The 24,396-nt window shown below is 36.1% G+C and overlaps 1 protein-coding gene across 1 annotated transcript in view; it reads left to right on the top strand.

The window, feature by feature from the left end:
- TMEFF2 (transmembrane protein with EGF like and two follistatin like domains 2) overlaps nucleotides 1-24,396 on the top strand; it is a 222,131-nt gene that overhangs the window by 12,025 nt on the left and 185,710 nt on the right. Inside the window, exon 4 of the mRNA XM_025441502.3 lies at nucleotides 4,048-4,074. Within this exon, the coding sequence (XP_025297287.1) occupies nucleotides 4,048-4,074 (27 nt within the window). The remainder of the gene's footprint in view (nucleotides 1-4,047; nucleotides 4,075-24,396) is intronic.

Below are 24,396 nucleotides of genomic sequence, written 5' to 3'. Positions count from 1 at the left end.
TAGAAAGTCATAATTTCTGAGGAATTGGATGGCATAAGCATGTCAGGGAAAATTATAATGACCCAAAATAGGAACTTCCTTCAAAAGTGAAAAGACAAAATAGTGCCAGGAAAAAAAATCTTATTTATTGGAAAGATAACAAGTGTTAGATAACACATATTTTTTGGATAACAGGTATTTCTGTTCCAGGGAACCATGTTAATAGTCACATGTAGATTGAGGCGGGTTGGAAAACAAGCAAAGAGGAAGGCTTGTATTCTTTAAAAGATTATCCTAAGCCTATTGATTGTTAGTAATCGATAGTGTTCCAGATGTTACCAGTGATTACTTAAGTTCCTAAGAACTCGCAGAAAAGAATGGTATTATTATTCACAGATGATGTTGTAGGCCTTTGTTTTGGTTTTGATTTTTAAATAGTCTTTTATATGATTCTTTGCCTCGTGAACTAAATGTCCTTGCTGGTGCCCCACTTGCTTCTGATTTGCTAACGCAAAGGGATCACTGCCACTCCATTTGTCTGAAAAATAATGAATGAAAATGACAGTAACAGGGGAGAGTCAGTGGACTTGCTTCCCCAGTGGGGAGGGAGGAGGACCAGGATTCTGCTCTCACAGTAAAAATGGGGGAAACAGAAAGAGAAGGAGCAAACTAGTTACAAAAAATCAATCTGCCATACCCTTGGAGAAGAACATTTAAAGTGAGATGTTAAGACAGATTGCATAGGGAAAAATAATGGAAACACTCTAAGAAACCAAGAATGATGGAGGCCAACGCCAGGGAGTACTGAGGAAAGGTTCGCCTATTCCAAGATCACATGGGATATCAGCCTGTCTCTGACGTAGCCAAATTCTCAGTTGGCAGTTGTCATAATAAAGAGTTATGAAGTTATGGGAAGGCTAATAATATTTGGTACCAAAATCTCTCTTTCTTACTTGCCAACTTCCAGGTTCTTGTAGGCTCAGGCACTCACGTTCTCCTGATTTATTCAAGTCTTTACATTCTAGTCCCTAACATGTTATTTGTACTATGAAAATACATACATAGCCGACTAGAACATTGAACCACAATTGAGTGATCCATACCTAGCTGATTCACATACTTAGATTTCTGTAGGATTGATTTAGTAAAAGCCAGTTTTACTGAATGTGTGTCCTATTGACTTGTAAATCTAAAAGGATTTTGAGCTGAATAATGATAGAGGAACCAAAGTAATTTTGATTAGCTGGGTCCGACTGTAAATAAATTAGAGTTCTGACGTTTGAACCAAAAGAAATTCTTATTCTTTTCTTTGCAGATTTTTCCACTTATTTTTTAATGCTATTTGACACTGAATAGAGATGGCAAATTGTGATCTCTAGGAATAAAAGACAGTAGAAAATATGGCTTTGTTATATTTCACTGAATTTACAAATCTTTTTTTTTTTTTTGTCCCAAAATGGTTTCCGATTGGGCAGTCTGCTCAACAGCCTCAATGTCAACTTCACTTTTTTGTGTTATAAGAAATGCATTAACGAGGCGTTCAGACTCTTAGATTCAAAAGCATGACTTCTTTAGGTGTCTCACCAGTAGGACTTCAGTAGGCTACATATTTATCTTATACTAAAGAAACCATTAAAGCTTCCCATCACTATCTCATAATGATGTATTGGACTTGTGATTATTTTTTTCCACTATCACTTCTTTCTTTCCTACTTACTTAATTTGGGTCACATCAAACAAAATTGTCTTAAGAGCTATGCCCTTTGACTTTTTAGAAAGATACACGAGAAAGACAAGCCAATATACTACTACCATGTTTTTTTTTTTTTTTTTTTGCTTTTCCCAAGCCATTATGTACTTATTAGAATATCCACAGATGAATAGGCTAAATGTTTATTCAGAATCTTAATTTTTATGTTCTAGACACAGTGATAAGCATTTAAAATATGCTATTGTGCAGTAAGCCTCAAAATAACCCAATGAGATAGACATTACTATATTCATTGAATAGAGGACAGATAAGCTTAGGAAGCTTATGTAACATTCCTTATGTTATCAAATGAGTAACGTTCGGAGGTTTGAATCTGTAAGGTTTTATGTATTTCCTCTTACATGCATATAAGTATAAAAAGCTGAACAAGACATGGTTCTTGATTTACAGTCTTAGAAAGAAGAGAAACTATACACATTCAACTAAACCTTGTGGAATGTATTAGTGTTATCATAGTACGACCTGTTAGCCTCTGATGATTATAAATGATACTAAATTAAGCTTTCAAATTAATCAAAATAAATTTAGTTAAAATTTTAGCAGTGAAATTATACAAATATTGACCATTCATGCATTGTCCTGTCCAAAAGTGATGGTTCCATGAGTTAGGGTTACCAGTTCAGTTAACAGGACCATTCTTTTTTTTTTTTTTAAAGATTTTATTTATTTATTCATATAGACAGAGAGAGAGAGAGAAAGAGAGAGGCAGAGACACAGGCAGAGGGAGAAGCAGGCTCCATGCACCGGGAGCCCGATGTGGGATTCAATCCAGGGCCTCCAGGATCACGCCCTGGGCTGCAGGTGGTGCTAAACCGCTGCGCCACCGGGGCTGCCCTAACAGGACTATTCTATTAGGGTGACAAATGCTTCAGCCTTTCTTGATCTGTTATCATTAAACAGTGAAGGCATATGATCAAAATCCTTATTTGATTATACATTTACTAAGTAGGGTTTTTATTTTAACTTGTTTTACCAATTAGCTTGCCTTAAGAAAAGAATCTGGTGGCCTAATCTGTTAGACCCTGTGAATTTAGTTAATATGAGTCTCCACCAAGACGTATTATTTAAATTACTGCTCCGTCTTGACACTGCTAATGCCTAGCATGATGGCAAGCATGACTGTTGGGGAGGCAACCACTCTTCCATATGTCAGCCTTCTGTGGATTTTCATATGCCCTATCATTTTTTTATGCCATGCCTCTCATAAACTGTCATGGAGGCAAGCAAGAAGAAGTAATGGGTTTTTGGGTTTTTGCTTTATTTTGTTTTTTAAATTGGACTAAAGCATCAAACACAAATTCATTGCGATGGCATTTGGTATAGTTCTTGAATCCTGGTTGAGATTTTAGTGTGAGATGAGAGCATTTCAGACAGAAAATATCAATATTAGTCTGATTCCCCAGTATTAGCATTAAAAATACAGAACAAAATGTATTTAGAATGAAAAGAAGTGGAGAGGCAGAAAGAAGATGATGTCTACACTTAATAGGTGGAACCAGTTGGAAACTCAACGGTCTTGACTCCCAACTAGAAAACTGGGTGTCTCTGAGAACTAAGTTGTCTGAAACAGACAACTTTGACCAACTGCAATTACGTAGGAAGGAGGGGAGAGAAGAAATGAAGTAAGAGAATGCAGGAGGGTACTGGCTTTTTCTGCCAACATCACTTAGAGTTTATCCAATTTTAAGCACAAAAACAAAAATTAATCTCACTCTTCTATTGATTTCAAAAATGAAGTATGTTGTTGGTGGCAGATAAACTCCTCCACAATTGTGGTATTTGGAAAACATAATAGCAATTATATAAAAAGATAATCATCTATAAATTGTTTTTCTTTTTGTGTGTATGTGATTTACAATAATATAAGCCTTAATTATGAGTTTATTTGCCACATGTCTAAGCCTGTTTAATTTCTGAATCTCACTGTTATAAGCATTTCATTTTCAATTTTTTTTTTTTTTTTGTCAATGGCACAAAATTCATCTTGGTTAAAGTAAAAATATGAGAGATTTTACATAGTCAATTTTAGAATATAATAATCAAAATAGGATATAATATCAGTTAGATAATAGTTTTTTTACAAAGTTTAAGAATGAAAATAATACTTTATTTTATAAGTTATATTATACAAATTAAATTAAATTGATGTGAATATGTATTTTCAGAATAAATAGTAATCATTTTCTCCATTATATTACTGTCTTAATAAAGGAAGTAAACATGAACTAAATAAAGTCATAAATAGTTTTTGAATATGTTTTTCAAACAAAACCAAAGTATTTCTTTTCTCCCCCTAGATGCAGGATCAGGATCTGGAGATGGAGGTAAGGTTTGCCTTTTTATATATTTGAAGAATTCTATGTGGATGTTATTTATGTATATTTACTTATGTATTTACCATTATAGATTTCTGAGACAAATTCATATTTTCCATTTTAGAAAAGAGGCAAATGAAAAAGTAGCATTCTACTTATTAAGTAAATGTATATACCATGAAAACTATTTAAAATATTTATGAATCTTACTTAAGAACTTTGTCATCTAATATTTTTTATTAGTCTATTTATTGTTTGTGCCCTACTTTTCTTTGAGATAGATATGCATGTCAAACTTCCTAACAGAAGCTTCCAAGATCATTTGGCAGGGCAGAAAGAATTCTTGAAGAAATCACTTAAATACAGAGATTTAAAGTATATAGCAGCGCCCTAAATTGCCAGGTACTGATATTAACACATATCATGTAAACAAGGTCTTAATTACCAAATCAATAATTTGAAACGGAAAGCTTTCTTTTCATAAAAGAAAATAAGAATGATAAACAGAATTTAAGACAATGAAATTAATTCACTACATTACTTCTTTGATTAATTTATATTTATTTTTACTAAAGCAAAACATATTTTTACCATTAAATTGTGTGTTTAGGGAGACATAGAAGATAAAAGAGGCAGAAACCTTTAAAATTTGGTCTGAGGTACTGCCAAATAAGACTTTATTTATGAATTGAATCTTCATTGTAAATCCCAAAATGCTTTTTCAGATGAAATTCAAAGTTCCACCTTTATGCACAGCAAGAAAACAAAATTAGATAAAATTTCAACAAAAGTAATAAAAAGAATGAACGAAGACCTACATTCTTAAGGCCTTGCTTAAGTTGTATAAATGATCAAATGTATGATTCCAAGTAAATTTTAGTTTTTAAAAGCAGAATTTTATAGAAGATAAAGAAAAGAAGGCCTTGGGTTCAGGAAAGATCTGACTTATCACACTTTATTATCTAGTTTGGACAATATTCCAAAGATTTACCAAGTTGCTTTATGTAATGAAAGGCTTAACTAGCTTAAATAAGCAATACCCAGAGAACACAATTACAGCAAAATATTGGAGCACAGTTTTTCCCATAAAGACTGAGACTGAACAGGAGTCAAGATTTAGTACCATGAGAGCATGAAATTTATTTCAATGTCACATATCATGGGACAGTCATTTGATGTTAGGACAGTCATTCACTATGTCTAAGAAACTGTTTTCCTGCCAACCCTCTGGCTGATTAATATAGTATTCTTAAGGAGGCTTCTCTAGCTGTTTGAAAAGAAGAGCTTAATAGAACAAATTAAATCTTAAAGAGAAAAAGAAAGGAAAAAGAGAGTTGCTTGAGTAGCTGTTTCACCATTGGAATATTAAGGAATTCATCAATTTTAAAAGAGTTGCTTTTGGGGCGCCTGGGTGGCTTAGTTGGTTAAGCATCTGTCTGCCTTCAGCTCCGTTCCTGATCCCAGGGCTCCCTGCTCAGCGGGGAGTCAGCTTCTCCCTCTCCCTCTGCCTACCACTCCCCTTGCTTGTGTGCCCGCGCTTGCTCGCGCGCTCTCTCTCTCTCTCTCTCTCTCTGTGAAATAAATAAATAAAATCTTTTTTAAAAAAAATGCTGATTTTGGAATGAAGTAGTTACTGTGCAAAACCCTGTTTATTTCCCAGATACATTTAATCTTTATATATAGATTACCTAATTTTGCAGATATTATGTTGAGTTTCAACATTCCACTATTCATGCAACAAGTCTTGTTAATTTTTTAGCATCTTCAAAAACAAAACAAGCTAGACGAGATCGGGTGGGTTCAGGGTGGTATGGACGTAGACCAAAACAAGCTAGAACACAGAAAATCTACATTGCTCTTTCTATTAAAATGTAATGATATACTTTTTTATGTTTGAGTCCCCTATCATATCATATATAATCTCTTCATTTTAATTTATTTTTTAAGAAGACATAGTTTATATCTCAGACACTGGCTTCCAGCTTTCATTCATTATAATTAGCTCATGCAAGTGAAAATGAAGTCAACTTCACTCTTCCTTGTTGCATTCCGTATTGAAATTTGGGGTTTATTAAGTTATCCAGGGATCTAAATCAGGTAATTTTTTAGGAAATAATTTTGATGTCAAGGATACGTTTATAACTTGAACTTTATGCATAAGTTGGAAACCACTTTCCTTTTCTTATTCTCTTCTCCTGTTTGCTTTTTACCCTTCCTTTCAACTATAGGTACTTTATAGTAACTTCGAGGAAAAACAAAGCAACTTCTTAAAAATCATTGCTTTAGAAAAAGAGAAGAACATATAACTCCCACTTAATTTTGAGTTGTACTCTTTAAATAGTAGTTGTTCTGAAAGTTGTGATAATGAGTGTTTATTCCTACTACATAAACTATTTTTTTAAATCAGAGACAAAACAATTTTTTAACTAAATTCCTTTTTTTTCTAGTCTTTGTCTTACTTTGCTCTGAAATACTAATGATTTTAATTTTCGTTAATTTTTTAGTCTATTATCATAAGGTGCCAAAAAAGCTGAATAACTATAACCTAAAAACCTAGTTTAACCTGAAGAATTACAATTCACATATCCAGTGGATTGTACATAAACTATATTTGACTTACCACCTCTGCTGTACAGAGGATGAACTTGCCTCTGTATTTTGATAGTGCCTATTACCAAGGTATCAGAGGAGCCAGAATCCGTTTCCTTTGAATTAACCAGAAGTGATTAAATTACCTGTGATTGTTTGGTTAATCCATCAATCCTAGCTAGTGATTATTCTAACTGGTTTCTGTAGGATATATTCTCAATAATGTGTATTTAGTTAATAATTGGGGCATCTTTGCAAGCACTTTGGGTGGTTAATGATTATTTTTCTAATTTCTTTTAACAAAAGTTAATATAATTCCCAAGTGGAATGCATTGATCTGAATAGTGAAGTGAACAAATTTATTTGCAAAACACATTGTATGTATGGCTATTGTAAATGATATCATTAAACCTCCAAATCTAAAATCACTTCAAAATACATTAATTTATTACTTTTTAAAAACTGCCCAGTATTTTTCAAATTAATGAATTTTATATTAGCAATGAAGATTAGACTTGATTACTTTAAAATAAGTTTATCCCATTTGCACAAGGGCATATCCGTCATTTACTGCATTTGAGAGAACATTTTTACTACAATATGAAAGAGATTTAAAGGTTTCATGACATTGGTTAGTTCACATTTTATAAGGAGTTTTAAAATTTTTATCTATTGATCTAAATAATTCAAGGGGCTAATGAAATTTAGATAAAATATATTTAATGATCTGCAAATGTATGTTCACTTATAAGGGTAGTCTGTAGTGTAGTAAGAAATATTGCATGCAAATCCTAAAGGTTGGCTTTTCCCATGTCAATGACTGTAACCTCTTCGTGTGTAAGGAAACTCTTTAATATAAAAAAATAATTTTGTATTATTAGTTTTGAACATCAGACTTGTTTTCAAACAAAAAGTTGGAAAGGCATCTACTTCAAAGACCCCTTCTGGATAGACTCGCACTTGAAAAAAAAAAAAATCAGGATAAACTATACTTAACTATAAATGTGTCCTATAGGAAGGTAATGTGTGGTAACATGCGGACCAAATTCCGAAGAATTTCAGAACGTAGTTGAAAGGAAAGAGTTGGTGTTTTAAGTACTTTTATATATGGAGATTTAATGTTGTAAATAAGAAAACGGGTCTGTGTAGGAGGGATAATAACATCTTATCCACCCACAGACTTCCTTAAGCAACAAATACTGCAGCAAGAAAGAAAGTATTAAAGAAACCTCTCAAAATCCAGAGATGTGTGGGTGGTTAAAGGATAATTTTTAACCCCTGCTTTCCTCTCAAGGTCTTTTAATCATATTATGAAGACAAAGCTATGAATATTTTCCATTATTCTCTTTTTAAAATATTTCTGGACTGATTAGACTTTTGATAGGCTCCCAAAAACAAAAAATAAGTCCAGTAAAATGAAAATTATATTTTAATTATTAAAATAATTATGAATGTATTATCTTGCTATGGGTCTAAGAAAATTCACAATTAAATTTTAATAACATCTTATGGGAAGTTGTATGATAACATCTATAAAAATGAAATGTCTCTAAGGCATACAGCATAGATACAATGGGTATATTTTCATCTCATGAGGTAAAAGGAAGCACTGGGCCTTATACAACTTATATAATCACATAGTTTTAAGAGAATTATTTAATAGATGAATATTAGATATGTATAGTGAGAAATAAAATTTATATCCATTATTAGTATAAAAACTGATTTTTTAATATCCAGGTAATTGTTGTGTTAACTTCACTATGTGAAACCAGTTATGATATATTTTTATTTAATGTAGAATTGCCCTATGGTATTACTCAGATGTCCATAATTAGGACACTCACTTTATATACATTTTGGGTAGAGCAAGAGATGTTTACATTGCAACGAATTTTAGACCCTAGGATGCTGTTTCTGATTATGTGGATTGCTAAAAACTAGCAAACAGTATTGTAAGAAGTTTGAGAACTTAGAAATTATTTTTAAAAAATCCTTATGTTTCTTATCTGAACTTGATGATATTCAGGAATTTGGTTGAATTGAACAAGCCTAATAAAACATACGTATTGTGGCAAGGTTTCTGCAGCTGTAACAATGACTACGACACAGTTTTTTCTTTTTTTTCTTTTTACTCTCAAGGAGATTACATGTAAATTCTCTTCTCAGCACACAATGGGAAGAATTATGATTCTAATTATCAAAAGAAAAATAATCCCCTGCAGAAATAAAATGTTGAATATACTGTAAATAACAAAGAGCTGAATATTTATTTCATAAAACATTCTTATATAAGGCTAAGTAAGTTTTCTCTTACTCATTGCTGTACACATTCCCTTTTCTGACCTCGGTTTGTACCTTCTCTACCTTACTGTCGTGGTAAAGTTCTAGCAAACGCGATATGCCTCACCATGCATTTTCTCCATGACAGCCAAAGCCTGACAGGCATCAGTTGTAAGCAGGTTCAGCTAAAATACTGACTCAATGAAGAAATTTTACCATGTAAAGTCTGAGAGTCTTCCGGGGCAATACATATGGGGAAAAAGTGGAAACTATCCTTGCTTTTGCAGTCCTACACCTGAGAGCTGCTCTTTTGCCTGGAAATGGGCGTATAGCCATCTGAACTGCACCTGAAACCTCATCCCAGCTTTTCCTGGGTTGCAATCCATTTTACTTTCTCTTTACCTCAAAGAGAAGCAATACTGCAGTGGAGTAACGAAATAGAGGTTGAATGAATGAGGAACCATGTAATGGTGAATGAAATTGAAAAGAATACAAAAAGCAAACAGAAGAGGGGAGGGGAAACAGTGAGAAAAGGGAGGACGAAAGGAACCTTCGTTACCAACCTGTCCATACTTTGTTTTCACCCATGACTACCATCTTGAAAATAAAAATAACTCCCTCCCCCTCCCGTAGAATAGTAATAGTTGTGTGAATTTCTAGAGAAGATTGCTTGAGAATGTCAAACTTTTGTCTGAATCATCTATTTATGTTCTTTTTAAACCATATCTGGGGAAAGAAATGCAATCGTTGTGTGCAGTGTGATAGAAATGGCTTTGGATTATGAGTCAGAAGATATGTATTCTAAATTTTTAATTGGCTTAAAGGATGCCTATTTGATCTTTACTCTCAGTCTCCTTGGAGAGTCATTTATCTTATCAGTAAAACAGAATGATATCTACTTATAGGCAAGATGATTATAACAAACTAATGCAAGGAACTTTGAACTCCAAAAAATTAAAAATGAAATTAAAATAATTTATATTACCTTTGCTCTTTATTCCCATTTATCCTAAGAATATAATTTCTCTGAAGAGTTTAATTAGAAGTTCGAATCTTTTAATCAGTTATTTTTAAATCCATCGTTTAAAGTATTGATGCTGAGATAATAAGAACTCTACAAATCCAATCATAGTTTTCAGTATTTAGAGGAGACAGCTTACTCTGCATCTCTCAGGGAAGTGTAATCAGTGTTGATATCAGAGGAATTGCAGTTACACAAGATAGGCAAGAAATAAGGAATAATGTTTAAAATTTCAGAACAGTAAATAATTACTCTTGGAACTATAATGGCAGACATATTGCCTCCACATAAAACTAGAAAAGAAGAAATGGGATGCATTCACAGTATGAGGGGTTCAGTACACTTACAAGGAAGAAGTTCCATTAGGATTCTAAGCATTGAAAAGTTGCTTTTTTTGTTTTGTTTTTCTTTTTCTAAGGAGACTTGAGACTCTTAGAAATTCTTTGAAAATAGATGGAAAGATTTTATTATAGTCCCACTTGATGTCAGAGCATTAGGTAAATCTATTAGGATGCATATACTCATTTATAACTATTTGTAAAATATTCTATGGTTATAAAAAGCACTACCATAACATTTATTTATCCACAACCATAGCCTTTGGATGTGTGAATGATCACCATGAAGGATGAACAGTTTACCCACAAACCCAACAACAGGGAATATGATGACTAAATCAGTCCTTGAACTTCAAAAATGAAGGAAACTATAAGGCACAAGGTTACCCTACCTTTCGCAGTAGCTGTTTGCACCAAGTCCACCAGACCCTATATTCTGTGGTTTATATAAATCATAAATCCTATCAACAATCATGAGATTTCATTGTTCCATCTCCTTGCCCTTTTCCCACTTTCATTTTTTTTTTTTTTTTTTTGTATTTCTGAAATCATCTGGTCTATTCAACATTGTACTCAAAGCACTCTTCAGTCCATGGCGCATAATGTTTGCCATTTATTCTCTTCTATTAATTTCCCCCTTCATCCTCTATCCCTAATCCCAATCCTAAATACTCACTCTTAAAGTAAATATTCAATATACTTTAAATTATTGATGGTGGGAGGGGGAAGTACAGTTGTGTGTGTAGCAGCAGGAAGTAATGACTAAAAACACAGGCTCCGTAGCTAGAATCTGTAGGTTCAATCCTGGCTCCACCACAGGCATGTTACTTTTACTTAGACTCTGTTTTTGGTTCCTTCATCTGTGATCCTGTGTCAGGGTTTCCTAGAAAGTAGACTCGGAGGTTGAAATTTGTGCAAAGTTTACTGAGTAGTGGTCTCAAGAGAAGTGTCTGTGGAAGGATAGAAAGTAGGACTGGGCAGAGGGAGAAGCTGAACTGGTGCAATTAAAAAAGAAAAAGCCATGGCAGGGTGGGTATGGTGCTCTCAAGATGGGAGGGCCCCTATTAGTTGTGTTGAATCAGAACAATGGGACTGGCCTTCACATCCCACCATTGATCACCACTGACGTGGGCAATCCTGAAAAGCGAGCGTTACCTTGGACCAGGTGGTTCTCTTCAGTTGCACACTAGCCCTCAAGAGAGATTCAGCTATGAGCTGTCTATATACAACACTCCTGGTAGCAGAGAAGAGGAAAATGTGAACATTGCACCATGACATCCTTTATAATCTGCAAAATTGAAAACAAGAAAAAAAAAGCAGACAACATTTCTGATCTCATAGAGCTTATTTCTTGTGAAGAGACCCATACAGTAAACTAATAAGCAAGGGGAAATATAGATTGTCATATGATAATGATTTCTGTGTAGGAGGGAAAACGTGGGATAAGGAAAGGTTGTGTGTGGGGAGAGTGGGGGCAGGCTGCTAATTAGTTTGTGATGATCAAGAAGGCTTGGACAAAGATAAGGAGGAAATGAAGGAGCAAAACTTGCAGATAAGCAAAGAGAGGGCATTCCAGGATAATTGCAAATGCAAAAGCTTACCTGGGTGATCCAAGAAGATCCAAGAAGATCAAGATCTAAGGTTAGTTAGACTGAAGTGAGGGAGAGGGTGTTTGGAGATGAAAAAGAGGTGGGGCTGACCCTGTAGACCTTCATGCAGGCTTTGGCTTTTCCTGTGAGTGAACTGGAAGCGGTCGAGGGCCTGGAGCAGAAGAGGATAATGTGATCCGACTGGACTGGTGATTTTACGAGATCTACGTTGAGAATGCATTGTGTTGAAATAAGGGAGGAAGAGAGGAAGAAAAGAGAGTTTCTTTTGTCTGGTGGTTGTTGATTTTCCGGAGTTTGTGGTATATTCTCCTTGTTTATCTTAGATATATCAGCCTGCTAACCCTCTGAGGGACGTTGTGGTCCTTTATTGAACAGATATTTTAGATTTTGCCATAGTCTAATCCATTTTTTTCTCTTAAGGTACTTTTTATTTGAGGTTTTATTTAAAATGTCCTTCTGCTTTGATATTTTTAAGCAAGCAGAAAATTTCACTTGTTACCAATACATAGGAATTCCTCTGTAGGCTGCAGTGCATGCCAAATTGCACTGAATTGGTTTCAAATTTGGATTTGAAAATATAGCTTTTTTTTTTTTACTGTACTAAATGTACAATACATATTGTAGCATATGATTTTCAATGTGTACTTAACAAAGAGCAATTTCATTTTCTCTGCTAAATTACACAGTTGTTATGGCTTTAGAATTAAAAAAAAAATCCAGGGATAAATAGAAAACAACGTTTAAATAATGTTAGCATCCTGGCTCAATGAGTCAAACCAAAAGAATTACTCCAGAGCCTATCGGTTAGTAAACTGGTTTTGAAACATCTTTCCGTTTTGTATTTCTTACTGATCTCTTTGAGGAGAATAAAAGGGGAACTAACTGGGTTTTAAATAACATCTGATGTTTACAAGAACTGTTCCTTAGATGAATCATTTAAACTGACTTTATTTCTAATTAAATATTTCTTATAATCTTAATCTTTCCTCCCATTTTCTCATTTTCCAGATGCTTTTCTCACTTCTTAATCTCATAATTTGGCTGAATAGGTGGCTATTTTGTTATTACCTTTCTTTTTTGGGGGTGGGGGTAAAAGCCATAAATAGATCATTATTATGAAATCAGTTAAATAGGAAACCCATCTTTATGATGGTTTCTGTGTACAATAGATGTGCTCTACACATACTTGTTCCTGGCAAAATTGAGAAATTTCTCATGATCTTCTAAGCACTAAATTAGGACCACAGTCATCCCAGATACACTGACCGTCCTCTCCAGAGAACATGGCACTAACAGAAAAACATGACATTTGGCAAGTAGAATTTCTGATGCATTGATTTAAAGGGTATTGGTTGGTGAAGACCTGTTGAACTAGAGAGCATCATCTTTCCTCAGCCTTTCGAGCTTCATGATGCTTTTTGAGATTTTAAGAGTTGGAGAGTGTACAATGTAGAGGACTTTATTCAGTTACTCAAAAGACAACCATAATAGCAGCTTGAATGTGGTTGTCTTTGAAAGTAGGTGTTATTTTTAAATATAATTAAAGAGAAACACAGCTGGCAGTTTAGAAAAAGAAGGGAATTAGTAGTAGAGTTATTATACTGCATCTTAAATGGTGAGATGACATGAAATGGTTGTACCCTGGAAGCTCACACTCTCACTGCTTTTGAGGTCCATGCTGTCCAATGTTCAGGAGTCGATTCAGGAAACTCCCTTGGCCTTTTCACTAAGAGAGAGCGCCCGTATGCCGCGCGGTGCTTTGAAATAGGATGTGGCAGAGAATAAAGCCAGTCCAATCCTGTAAATCAGCACGCTCTGGATTTTTCCATTGTGGATAGTTCTCAAATCTGTATCTCCAGACCATCCACCAATACTCTATTTCAGTCCCTAGTCATCCCTCGTCTGTAACATTGAAAAAAAAAAGCCTCCGAACAGGTCTCCCTGCCTTCAGTCTCGTCATCCTCAAATTTTTCTTACTCACACAGAATGATTTATATAAAACACTTACCTGAGCATATCATTGCCCTGCTTACAACCCAACAATGCCTGTCCATCATCCTTGGAACTAAAGCCAGTCTTCGGGAGGAGAAACAAAGACCTCTAGAATTAGTCCAGTACTTGCCTCTCCATCCTTATCATTATTCTTTTTCACCTCAGACTCCGCACTCCAGCATACTTTATCATTGACAGTAGTTCATTGGGATACAATGCAACTGATCTCATGCCTCTTTGCTTTGTTAATGCTCTTCCTTCTTCCTGAACACTTCCTGTGCTTTTGCTTAATTATTATTCATCTTCCAAGACTAAACCAGGGATCAATTCTACAGGACGGTTTCCTTCCATCTCCTCATTGTTCTAAATACCTCTTGTCAATTCCACTTTGTATCATCAACCTGATTCACTGAGATAACCTGTGTGTATATTTGCCTGGAGATCACTGTTAGCAATAACCCTATGCACAGGCCTGGTGCTTAGTAGGATCTCATTAAATATTTGCTCAGCTGAACTAAGACTGTGACACTAACAGCAAAAAAAGTGTGTTTGAATTTCAAAATGTTTCCATTCATGATTACAAATTGCAGCTTAAATTATTTGAAATCTGAAATAAAAGTTGAATGTGAAGGGCTTTGTGCACTAAAATAACTGTATAATTATTTTTACAAGAGGACTGAAAAACAACAAACTGAAAAAAATTACAGCATGACCCATCCCACCAAGAATAGGCAAGAAGATGATACTCAAAAATCTAAACCAGCTTCAAAAATAAGCACCCACTTATATATCCAAGACCCAAGGAAAATCAAGATAATCAAAGCGGAGTCTAGCAAAAATGGGCTGCAAGCTTACTTTGAAAGGCTTTTTCCTTTGTATTTTCATTATTTTTGAAGAGCATGATCTGATACTAGTATATCAACTTGTTCACTTGTGATTTACTTCATTCTCCTAAAAGTGATATTCAGAGAGAAAAAAATTGAAGTTATTTTAAGATTCTAGTTAGTTTGTAGGTAAGTTAGGTAATTTTACCCTATGTGAATATTTTACATCCAAATTACTTATTAAAATACCAAATGACTTTGGCCAGAGAATAGAATCATTTGGAAATCCATTTGATGCCTTCATTTATTTGACATTGAACCAGTGAAAAAAGCCTGTCTTTTCTGAGTTTTCAAGGAATTACAATGATTACCCCGCATAAAATGTACTTTAGCATCAAAGAATATTACTTGCAAAATAAAACACTGGATATTAGTTCCTTAAAGCCAGTTCCTTCCATCTAGAAATTTTCTTAATCTAATGAAATAAGGGAGCAGAACTCTGAACTTCAGCTGTTACGAAATATTCAACAACATGAAGAAGAGGAAGATGGACCCTCCATGTGATGCCCTGGGGATTCTAGGGCAGTGATTTTAGAGTATATCTATCACTTCACTGTTCAAGAAAAGATGCAACCAGCAGATTTCATAGAGCTGTGCCTCACAAGTAGTAGGTGCTTGATAAATATTGGATGAAATAAAGGGCAGATAAATGTACTGACAGGGCAATGATATCAGCTCCTACAATAACAATTAATTGATACGTGCATGAATACGTAATTGATACGTGCATTGATACTCCATATTCATGGAGTCCAGTCTTCTACTTCTCAGTCACTGCTAACTATGCCCCTCAACTTACTTAGAGCAGGCATGAAAATACCGGAAGAGACATCATTCCTTAAGAAATGGGGGAGAGTGATTCTATTTCTTTTACCAACTCAGAGTCACAGCTCTCACCCATCCTTTTCTATCCCATCCATTTCCCTCATCAATGAAATTGGAGCAATGTGGTAATGCTTTGCTCAGATAGAAAAGAAGATATTTGTGGGAGATAAAAAAGAGGGTTTGGAGAAACAAGATAGAACAATCTGATGAGAGAGAAAAGGATGTTTCCATGAAAAATGTCAGAAGAAGAAAGGAGAAAACAGTGATATACTGTTTATACTGTTTATTTTTCTAGAAATAGAATTTTAGTGTCCAAGTAAGAAACAAAACAGGTGGAATTGTAAGTAGCTTTGGCTTGGGTAGACTGTATTTTTGTGTGTGTTCCAACTCCTCACCTTTCTTCCCATGATGAGCCCATATAATATTTATTCATTTAGTGCACTTGCTCTCTCAGTCGTTTCTATACCCCTAACGTGTTTGTTTTAAGAAAATCGAGAAAAATTGTGTCCCAGATGTAGATTTTCTTCCTAACTCTAGTACACACAGATTTTCCCCACCGTCTAAAATAGCATTTAATGCTGCCAGAACATATTTCATTAGGAAAAAATCGGTTTCATTCTTGCCAGACAAGACAAAGATTGAAATCAATGTTTAATACTGCTGAGTCAGGGAGCTGACAACCTTCCCCTCCCCTGGCACTTTTGAAAATGTGTTCTGTGGAACTTGAATGCTTCAGGATGCTATCCTATCAGAGGGCACCCAGGTAAATGAGACTGGGAAATGCAGGATATCTTCACCCCTTTTGAAGAGTCACATATAGGATGAGCAACTTGTTTCCGTTTGCCCAAGTCTTTTCCATTTTAGCATATTAAATTCAGCAAACTTCTCAGTTCGGCTGCAACTGAGGCCATGGGTCAGCTTAGTCACATGCAAAAGACTGAAAAATCTTTCAGTAAGAAGCATGTTGCATTTTTGTTTAAACTGTTTTCCAAGAACACCTGACCACGAAACATTTCTCTTAAACAAAGATACTAAAAATCAGGGGAGCCCGGGGGACTCAGTCAGTTAAGCGCCCAACTCTATTTTGGCTCAGATCATGATCTCAGGGTTGTGGGATCCAGCCCCCCGAGGGGTCTGTGCTGAGGGTGGAGCCTGCTTAAGATTCTCTCCCTCTCCCTCTGTTCCTCCCTGCTCCCAACCTTGCTCATGCACAATGAATGAATGAATGAATGAGTAACAAAAAGATATTAAAGATCAAAGGAGAGGCGCCTGGCTGGCACAGTGGGTTAAGTGTCTGATTTCGGTTCGGGTCATGATCTTGGGTCCTGGCATTGAGTCAGGTTGGGCTCCCTGCTCAGCGGGGAGTCTGCATATCCCACTCCCTCTCCCTCTGCCCCTCCCCCTGGTCATGCTTTCTCTTTCTCTCTCATAGGTTAAAAAAAAAGCCTTTTAAAAACCAAAGGAATTCACAATCTATGATGCATACTTTAAACTCCAAATGATTGGCTAAATGTGAATTTATGAAAGGAACTCTGTTATATTTAATGATGTATTTGATTCAACAAAGACTTAATTTTTTTTAATTCAGAGATTTTTTTCTCACTTTTTCTAGTAGTTTTCAGCTCTACATATCTGAGAATTAAAAAGTACTATTACTGACGTTTCCAGGACACAGTATTTACTGATCATGCTGAGGGAGCATTTCTTTTGACAAAGTTTCTAATTTTTGTATGTCTGGGACAAGGCCAAGCAGAAGAAAAATGCAATAGTTGCATACTACTCCCTGAGCTTACTGGGAATGATACAGAATAGATGGAAAAGGGCTTCAAGTAGAGTGTTACTTTGAGGTATGCTGCTTTCTAATTGAGTAATCACGGAAACACTGATAAAGACACATCACTGCTAATTTACAAATATATGTGTATATATAATTACATGAGCCACTAACATTCGTATTAACTAATCTCTAGTAATTGATAAGCCCAGTGTAACACTCCAAAGGCTAATTCATACTTCTATTAAGAGACTTGTAATGAATGCCTACTTTGTGTCAGGTATTTTATAGCCATACAGTAAATACTTGCTATAACTCTTCAAGACCTATCACCTCTATTTTCCAATGAAGAGACATAAAGATTGAGTTCCTTGTCAAAGGACCGTGTAGTTAGTGGCACAGCCAGAGTTTAGGCTCAAGACCCTGTGGGTCCAATTTTTCCTGTTTATTTATTGTTTCATGTGCAGTCTGCCATAGTTTTAAAGTCGGGGATTTAAACTTAAAAATTGCAATATTTTGGGATCCCTGGGTGGCTCAGCAGTTTGGCGCCTGCGTTTGGCCCAGGGTGTGATCCTGGAGTCCCGGGATCGAGTCCCATGTCAGGCTCCTTGCATGGAGCCTACTTCTCCCTCTGCCTGTGTCTCTGCCTCTCTCTCTCTCTCTCTCTCTGTGTCCATCATAAAAAAAAAAAATAGATAAATAAATCTTTAAAAAAAATTGCAATATTTTCTGTGAAAATATAATAAACTCATTTATGAATTTGAGTGAAAGTTGCTGTTAAGTAGGAATTTTGTACTAATAAGAGAAAAATCTATGCTATTTGTTTCGTGTGATTTGACCTTGACTTATTAGTCCCCTACACACATAGATTTTTTTTTTATTTGAAGTATGTATTTCATGTGTTTTCTTATAATATTCCTATGTTATACGGTATATTCTCTTGGTATTGATAATACAGCGTAATCTATTATACTCTGTGCCAGCTGTGCTTTTAGATGCTTGAGATACAAAAAAAGTCCCTGTTAACATGAAGCGTAATGCTAAAGGGAAGAAACAGACATAAAGTAAGCATATAAACAGATAAGAATATTTCATCGAGTGATCATTTCTTTTAATAGAGTAAAACAAGGCGATGTAATACAAAGTGACTGGGTTTTGTGGGAAGAGAGAGCTTTACACTGAACTCCTGAATTATAGAAAAGAAAGGTGCTCTATGATCCAGACGTAGGGCTTTTGGAGCAAAGAAAGAGCAAATGTCAATGCTCTAAGGGAGATCTTAGTCCAATCCAGAAACAGAAAGAAACGAAGTATAGTTTGAGCACAGTGATTAAGCAGGAAAATGGTAGAAGCAGAGAGTGGAGAAGTGATAAGAGACTGGATTTTACTCATACTGCCTGGAGGCCTTAGAAGGGGAGGGTTATAATCTGGCTTATATTTTTAAAAGACTCTACTCCCTTCTGTGTGGAGAATGAGTTGTAGATGAAATAAGGGAGGAAGCAAAGAAACCAATGAGAAGGATTATGGTGGTAGGACAAGTAAAGGTGACCTTGACCTGGCCCCATCTACTCAAGTCACATTCCATTCCTTCCCATACTGACGCTGGTATGAGCAAAAATGTTATATGCCATGTAAAGGAGGATCTGGAAAGGAGAAGGAAAAAAAAGATAATCCCATCCCCTCATTATGTAGTCCTCAATTTCTCCATTCACATTCAACATGAATGAATATAGAGCTTTGCTTTTAGGACAGGAAAATGTCTATCATTAAAAAATTAAAAAAAAAAAAAAAAAAAAAGCCCATGCATTGGGCCTGTTATACTCATTTAAGGCCATTTTCTCAGACTTCAAGAGGGAAGCAGTTTGATGTCCTTTTGGGACTTCAACCAATGGCTTTTCTATAAAGCCTTCATATATTAATATTTCTGTTTTTCATTTACAGTTTTTAATTTATACCACTTAAGCATCACTACTGGTATGGCAGTAAAAGGTAAAATATAAAAATAGACAGCTCTATAATTTGGCCTTTAAATGGCTTTATGTATTTATATTCTATGTAGGATATGTAACAGATTGTGATAACAGAATCCAATATAATCAAATTGCAGCCTTACGAATATAGCAAATATCATGAAACAGCTCCCTTCTGCTGACTCAAAGAGTGGGAGTTCCATTTCTTTCATTATATTTTTTTTTTCTGTAACAGCTTATCACTAGCAACACCTTTGTAGCAGTTCTCCTGCCTGTCAGTGCGAATGTCCCCACAATAGCACTTTTACCTGTATTTGCCATGATTCTCACGTTGAATTTTTTTTCCTCTGGAGACAGCTAATTTGAGTGGCTTGAAATATAAAACTTGCACCTTCCACGTTTAGTTTCCCAGTGCAAAAAACCCAAGGCTCTCAGATAGACTTTGTTGAGCCTTCCTGGTGCTACCCTATTTTTCTCTAAAGCCCGTAGCCTCTCATACGTGCTGCTGGAGGGATCCATCAACACCACGGCAGGTAAACCTTGCTTGCTGATATTTTGGAAAGCAAATAAGGACACTAGAGCATCCTGAGAGTGACAGTCCTTTTAATTCACTCCATCCTCTGTCCAGTCTTGGGTGGAGACTCAAAAGGTGCTGTCAAGTATTTGTTAAACTGCCTATTGCGTATTTCTTTCACAGAGATCTTTTTTTAGAATGAGCATAACTGTTTTCCTGTTTCGTTTTGTTTGGGGTTGTTATGTGGTTTTTAAAAACTCACTTCAGTTCTTCCTCCTCTTTAACATCAGATGGCGATTCTCTTTTACCCTGGAACTCACAGGTGTGATCCCTGAACTGGGTTCATGAAGTGGGAATAGTATTGTGCCAGCAGGGGGAGCTCATACCATGCCTATTTTGTGGGTTGTAGAAAAGTTAACTTTTGTAGGTTTGTTCACTTCGGGTGGAGCTATTTTGATTCTAAAGCCCTCAGAGATTATGGATTGCAATAAAAGTTATTTCCTCCAGTTGAGAAGTTAAGATTTGCTAAAGCCGTAAATCTTATTTAACTACAGTAAAAGTTTAGGTGGCTTTGGTTGATGGAACTGCATGCTGTGGTTGAATTTTTTCAGATATCTGAAAAACGTGGCTTTAAAGCATGTTAAAACATTTCTTCCCTGGTGTGTATTATCAAACTACTTTCCTCCAAAAATAACAGACGCAGCACCTGACTTAAAGTGCTTCTTAAAGGGCTTCTTTTTTGTGCGTTTGTTTGTTTATGACTGTAGGTCGATGTACACATGGCAGGTCACGGATGAAGTGGCAATGGATGTAGGGTTGAATGGATAACTGCTTAAACTTACACTTGTTTTTCTCATAAATGTGTCTTAAATAAGTTTACTTTTGGGCTATTTGCCTTTCTTACTAAATTGGAGTCCAATATCATCTGACAGATGCTGGGATCATTATTAGCTAAGTTTTACCCAAATCCATAAGGACTCAGGGCCTAAAGTACCCTTCTCCCATTTTTTTTTCTTCTTCAAAGTTGTCATGTCCTTTGAGTTGTCAGCATCCTTGAAAGTACTCTGTCATTCTACAGTCTCTAATATGGTGGCCGTTGAGCATCTTGTGCTGAATGTAGTTTTTTCTTCTCTCCTGGCATTTAATGTGTTCACAGGAAATGCTCATTTCTTACACTTTACTGAGCACCCATTTAATGCCAGGCACTGAACGAGACGCAAGATTAAAAAATAAAAATGAACAAGACTAGTTTCTTCCCATAGCAAGCTCGTGATCTAGGCAATTCACCACCCAGTGTGCTGGGGAAAGAATGGCTCCAAAGTAAAGTTCTCTTCATCAGCAGAAAAGGGCATGGTTGTCTCCACACTAGTCTGAATGTTTGATTTTTCAAATCATTTCTCGCTCAAGCCACTTGACTAATTGCTTACACTGTGTATAACAAACTGAAAGTCTTTGAATTTGAAGTGTACAACACCTGCATTTGTAAGGACTTCACCTACGCGATCACTTCCATCACAGAATTTTCATCCACAGGAATGGGCTATTTCTTAGGTAGAATCTGTGTGGAAATGCTGGTATGGAAGTGGCAAGACAGGAGAAAGAAGAGAGAAGAATGTGAGGTGAAATGGGAAGAAAGGACTGGAAGGTGGAAAACTGCCTAGGCATTGGCTCTTGTTTCCTCGGGGTGAGCTCTGCAGTTGTCCAGCAATTTTCTAGCGATAAAATAGCTGTCCTGTGGTTGATAAGCCTTTGGCATGACAGGGTGATGGCCCTACTCTGGTTTCTCAGATTTAAATAGCTCTGTGGTTCTCAAAAAGCAAAGCTCTTTTCTCCTATCTCCCCTCAAAGCAGACTTTCTTCTGCTGTCAGCCTTACTGCGTATTGTTCCCCCTTCAGTGCTTAATGGCATCATTGCTGCTACGATGCCTCTTTCTCTCTTTGTCCACAATTCTTTCTCCACGTATCTTACTTTTCCTGACTTGAATTTCCCTGGAAAAGCTATTCTATAAATGCTCTCAGTCCCGCATGAGCAGAGTGACCATGGCAATGTGCAGAGGCTGTTACGTCATGGAATGGATGCAGCTTCACCTTCTGGGCCCCTTCCAGGCCTCCATACATAACCGTGCATTTGTAGTATTGTTTGGTTTCTAAAGAAGTTCCATTAAATGGTATATGCTCAGGCTCTACAGAAACTTGGATCCGTCTCTGCCCATGAATGTTAATATTCAGATCTTTGGCTCACTTCTCAATTGCTTTGTTGTTGTGGTGGTGGTGGTTTTGTGGCTCCATAGGTAGCTTGCGGTAGTGCTGGCTCTTTTTTTTTAATGAATGTATTTAATTCATTTATTTTTCTTCCAAGCAACTCCTTGGTCCTAAGTTGTGTCAGAAGCTGGGCTTTCTTTTTTTTTTTTTTTTTTTAACATTATAATTTTTTTTTTTAAGGTATTTATTTATTTATTTATGATAGTCAGAGAGAGAGAGAGAGAGGCAGAGACACAGGCAGAGGGAGAAGCAGGCTCCATGCACTGGGAGCCCGACGTGGGATTCGATCCCGGGTCTCCAGGATCGCGCCCTGGGCCAAAGGCAGGCGCCAAACCACTGCGCCACCCAGGGATCCCCAGAAGCTGGGCTTTCTAATGAAATTCAATGGATTTTTCAACTATTCTTCTAAAATGTGGTATTTAAATTTCTAACAGATATTATAATATAGATTTTATATGAATGTGTTCAATAAAGTGCATAAGAGTTGAGCTAAGCCAAATGGTGACATACAACATTAATATGATTCCCCGGAGACTCAAATTTCAGTGACTTTGACACCAGGCTCTTTGTGAAACCTACTGGATATCCCCTCAGTTCCATCCACTTCTCCTTCTTCCCCCAAAACATACACACACACACACACACACACACACACACACGTTTCCACTACAGAGGTCAGAGGCTCTCAGAATTTCAGAAAACAGTCCCAACAGGTGCCCCCTTCCTAGACAGTAATATTACAATGAGAAGTTTCTTCACAATGCTAAGCTTCTGGCGACCGTGAAGTCTGTCTAAGTCATTGCTAAAGCAAATGGTGACTCAGTAATTCTCACTGCCCCTGTTACTTTTTCATCATTAGCTCTGGTCTCCAATAAAACTGAAGCTCACGTCCTTGGTTTAGACTTTCAGGTCTAGAACTGCTATGGCAAATGGTTTTATTCATCAATTCAACATTTTATGTATCAAGCACTTGTTCTGGGGATACAGATGTGGAAAACAAAGAGTAATCGTGTTAACACGGCAGCAATGTTTAGTGAAGCAGGGCAATGAGGTGGGAGATATTGAAGGATGGGGAATGACTTTTTAATTATCTAGAGCATTTCCTTGAGGCAGATCTACAAACTTTCAATACCAAGCAGTTACAGTAGGCCATTGCTCAAAGGGACTGCTATGACAGTGCTTTGAATTACCAGGTTTTATTACATGTTGGGTCCATACAGAGGTTGAGCTATATAATGGCAGTAAACTGAATATGAAGTCATTAAAAATTAAGTTTTATGTTATTCTTTTGTGTGTCATGAGAGTAGCAGAATTAGCGCATTCAGTTCCCAGAATCACAGCTTCATCGTAAAGATGAGTCATGGTGAACTAAAGGGACCATATTTTAATGAACCAATCTGGTTACTGTAGCTCATCTGTGCTCAGCAGCAGACTGCCTAGGGAACAGGAGACAATCTATTTTTCAAATGATGAATTAGTCCCCGATGCTATTCCTCTTTCTTGACTCCTCTCTCAAGACTATCTGCTCTGTTCCTCTTTGAACACACTCTTGCCTTGGGGGTTTTCCTTAACGACAAATAATAGTAGTACACAACGATCTCAATTATTGTGGTTGCAATTCCCCATTTGGCATTTGTTAACAAATAGGAACCACCAAATATTTATTATGTATTTACTGTGTTTGCAGCACAGTGGGGTTAGGAAGGAATCTTTATAAATAAACTCTTCTCCTTGAGGAGGAGCTCATAGTCTTTTAGGAGAGTGAAAACATACATATGTGAAATAATCAGACCAAAGGCGTGATGTATAGTCATTTAGAAAGGAATGATTGATCAAATGGTAGGGAGAACCTCAGAAGGCAGGTAGGACATGAGTGAAACTTTGAAAAGGAGTTTAGGTTTTGAATAACTTGACTTTTTTCGGTCATTTTCCAATTTGCTTTTTTTTTTTTTTTTTTAATTAACAGACTAATCATTTCTTATTGACAAATGGGTAGTGAAAAATTACTTTTATTCCTGGTTTCAACAGATCATTTTATGAATAGTTTAATTTTTTTCCTTTTTTTAAAAAAATATTTCATTTATTTATTTTAGAGAGAGAGAGCGCAAATGGGAGCAGGGTCAGGGGCAGAGGGGTAGAAAGACGGAGACAATCTCAAGCATACTCCGCACTAAGCAAGGAACCCAGCCTGAGGCTTGATCTCACAACCCTGACGTCATGACCTGAGACAAAATGAAGAGTCGGATGCTTAACCGACTGAGCCACCCAGGTG

This window comes from Canis lupus, chromosome 37 (genome assembly GCF_003254725.2).
Source record: "Canis lupus dingo isolate Sandy chromosome 37, ASM325472v2, whole genome shotgun sequence".
Taxonomy (NCBI): Eukaryota; Metazoa; Chordata; class Mammalia; order Carnivora; family Canidae; genus Canis; species Canis lupus.
The sequence above is the reverse complement of the archived record's forward strand: the minus strand, read 5'-3'. Positions and strand labels throughout refer to the sequence as shown.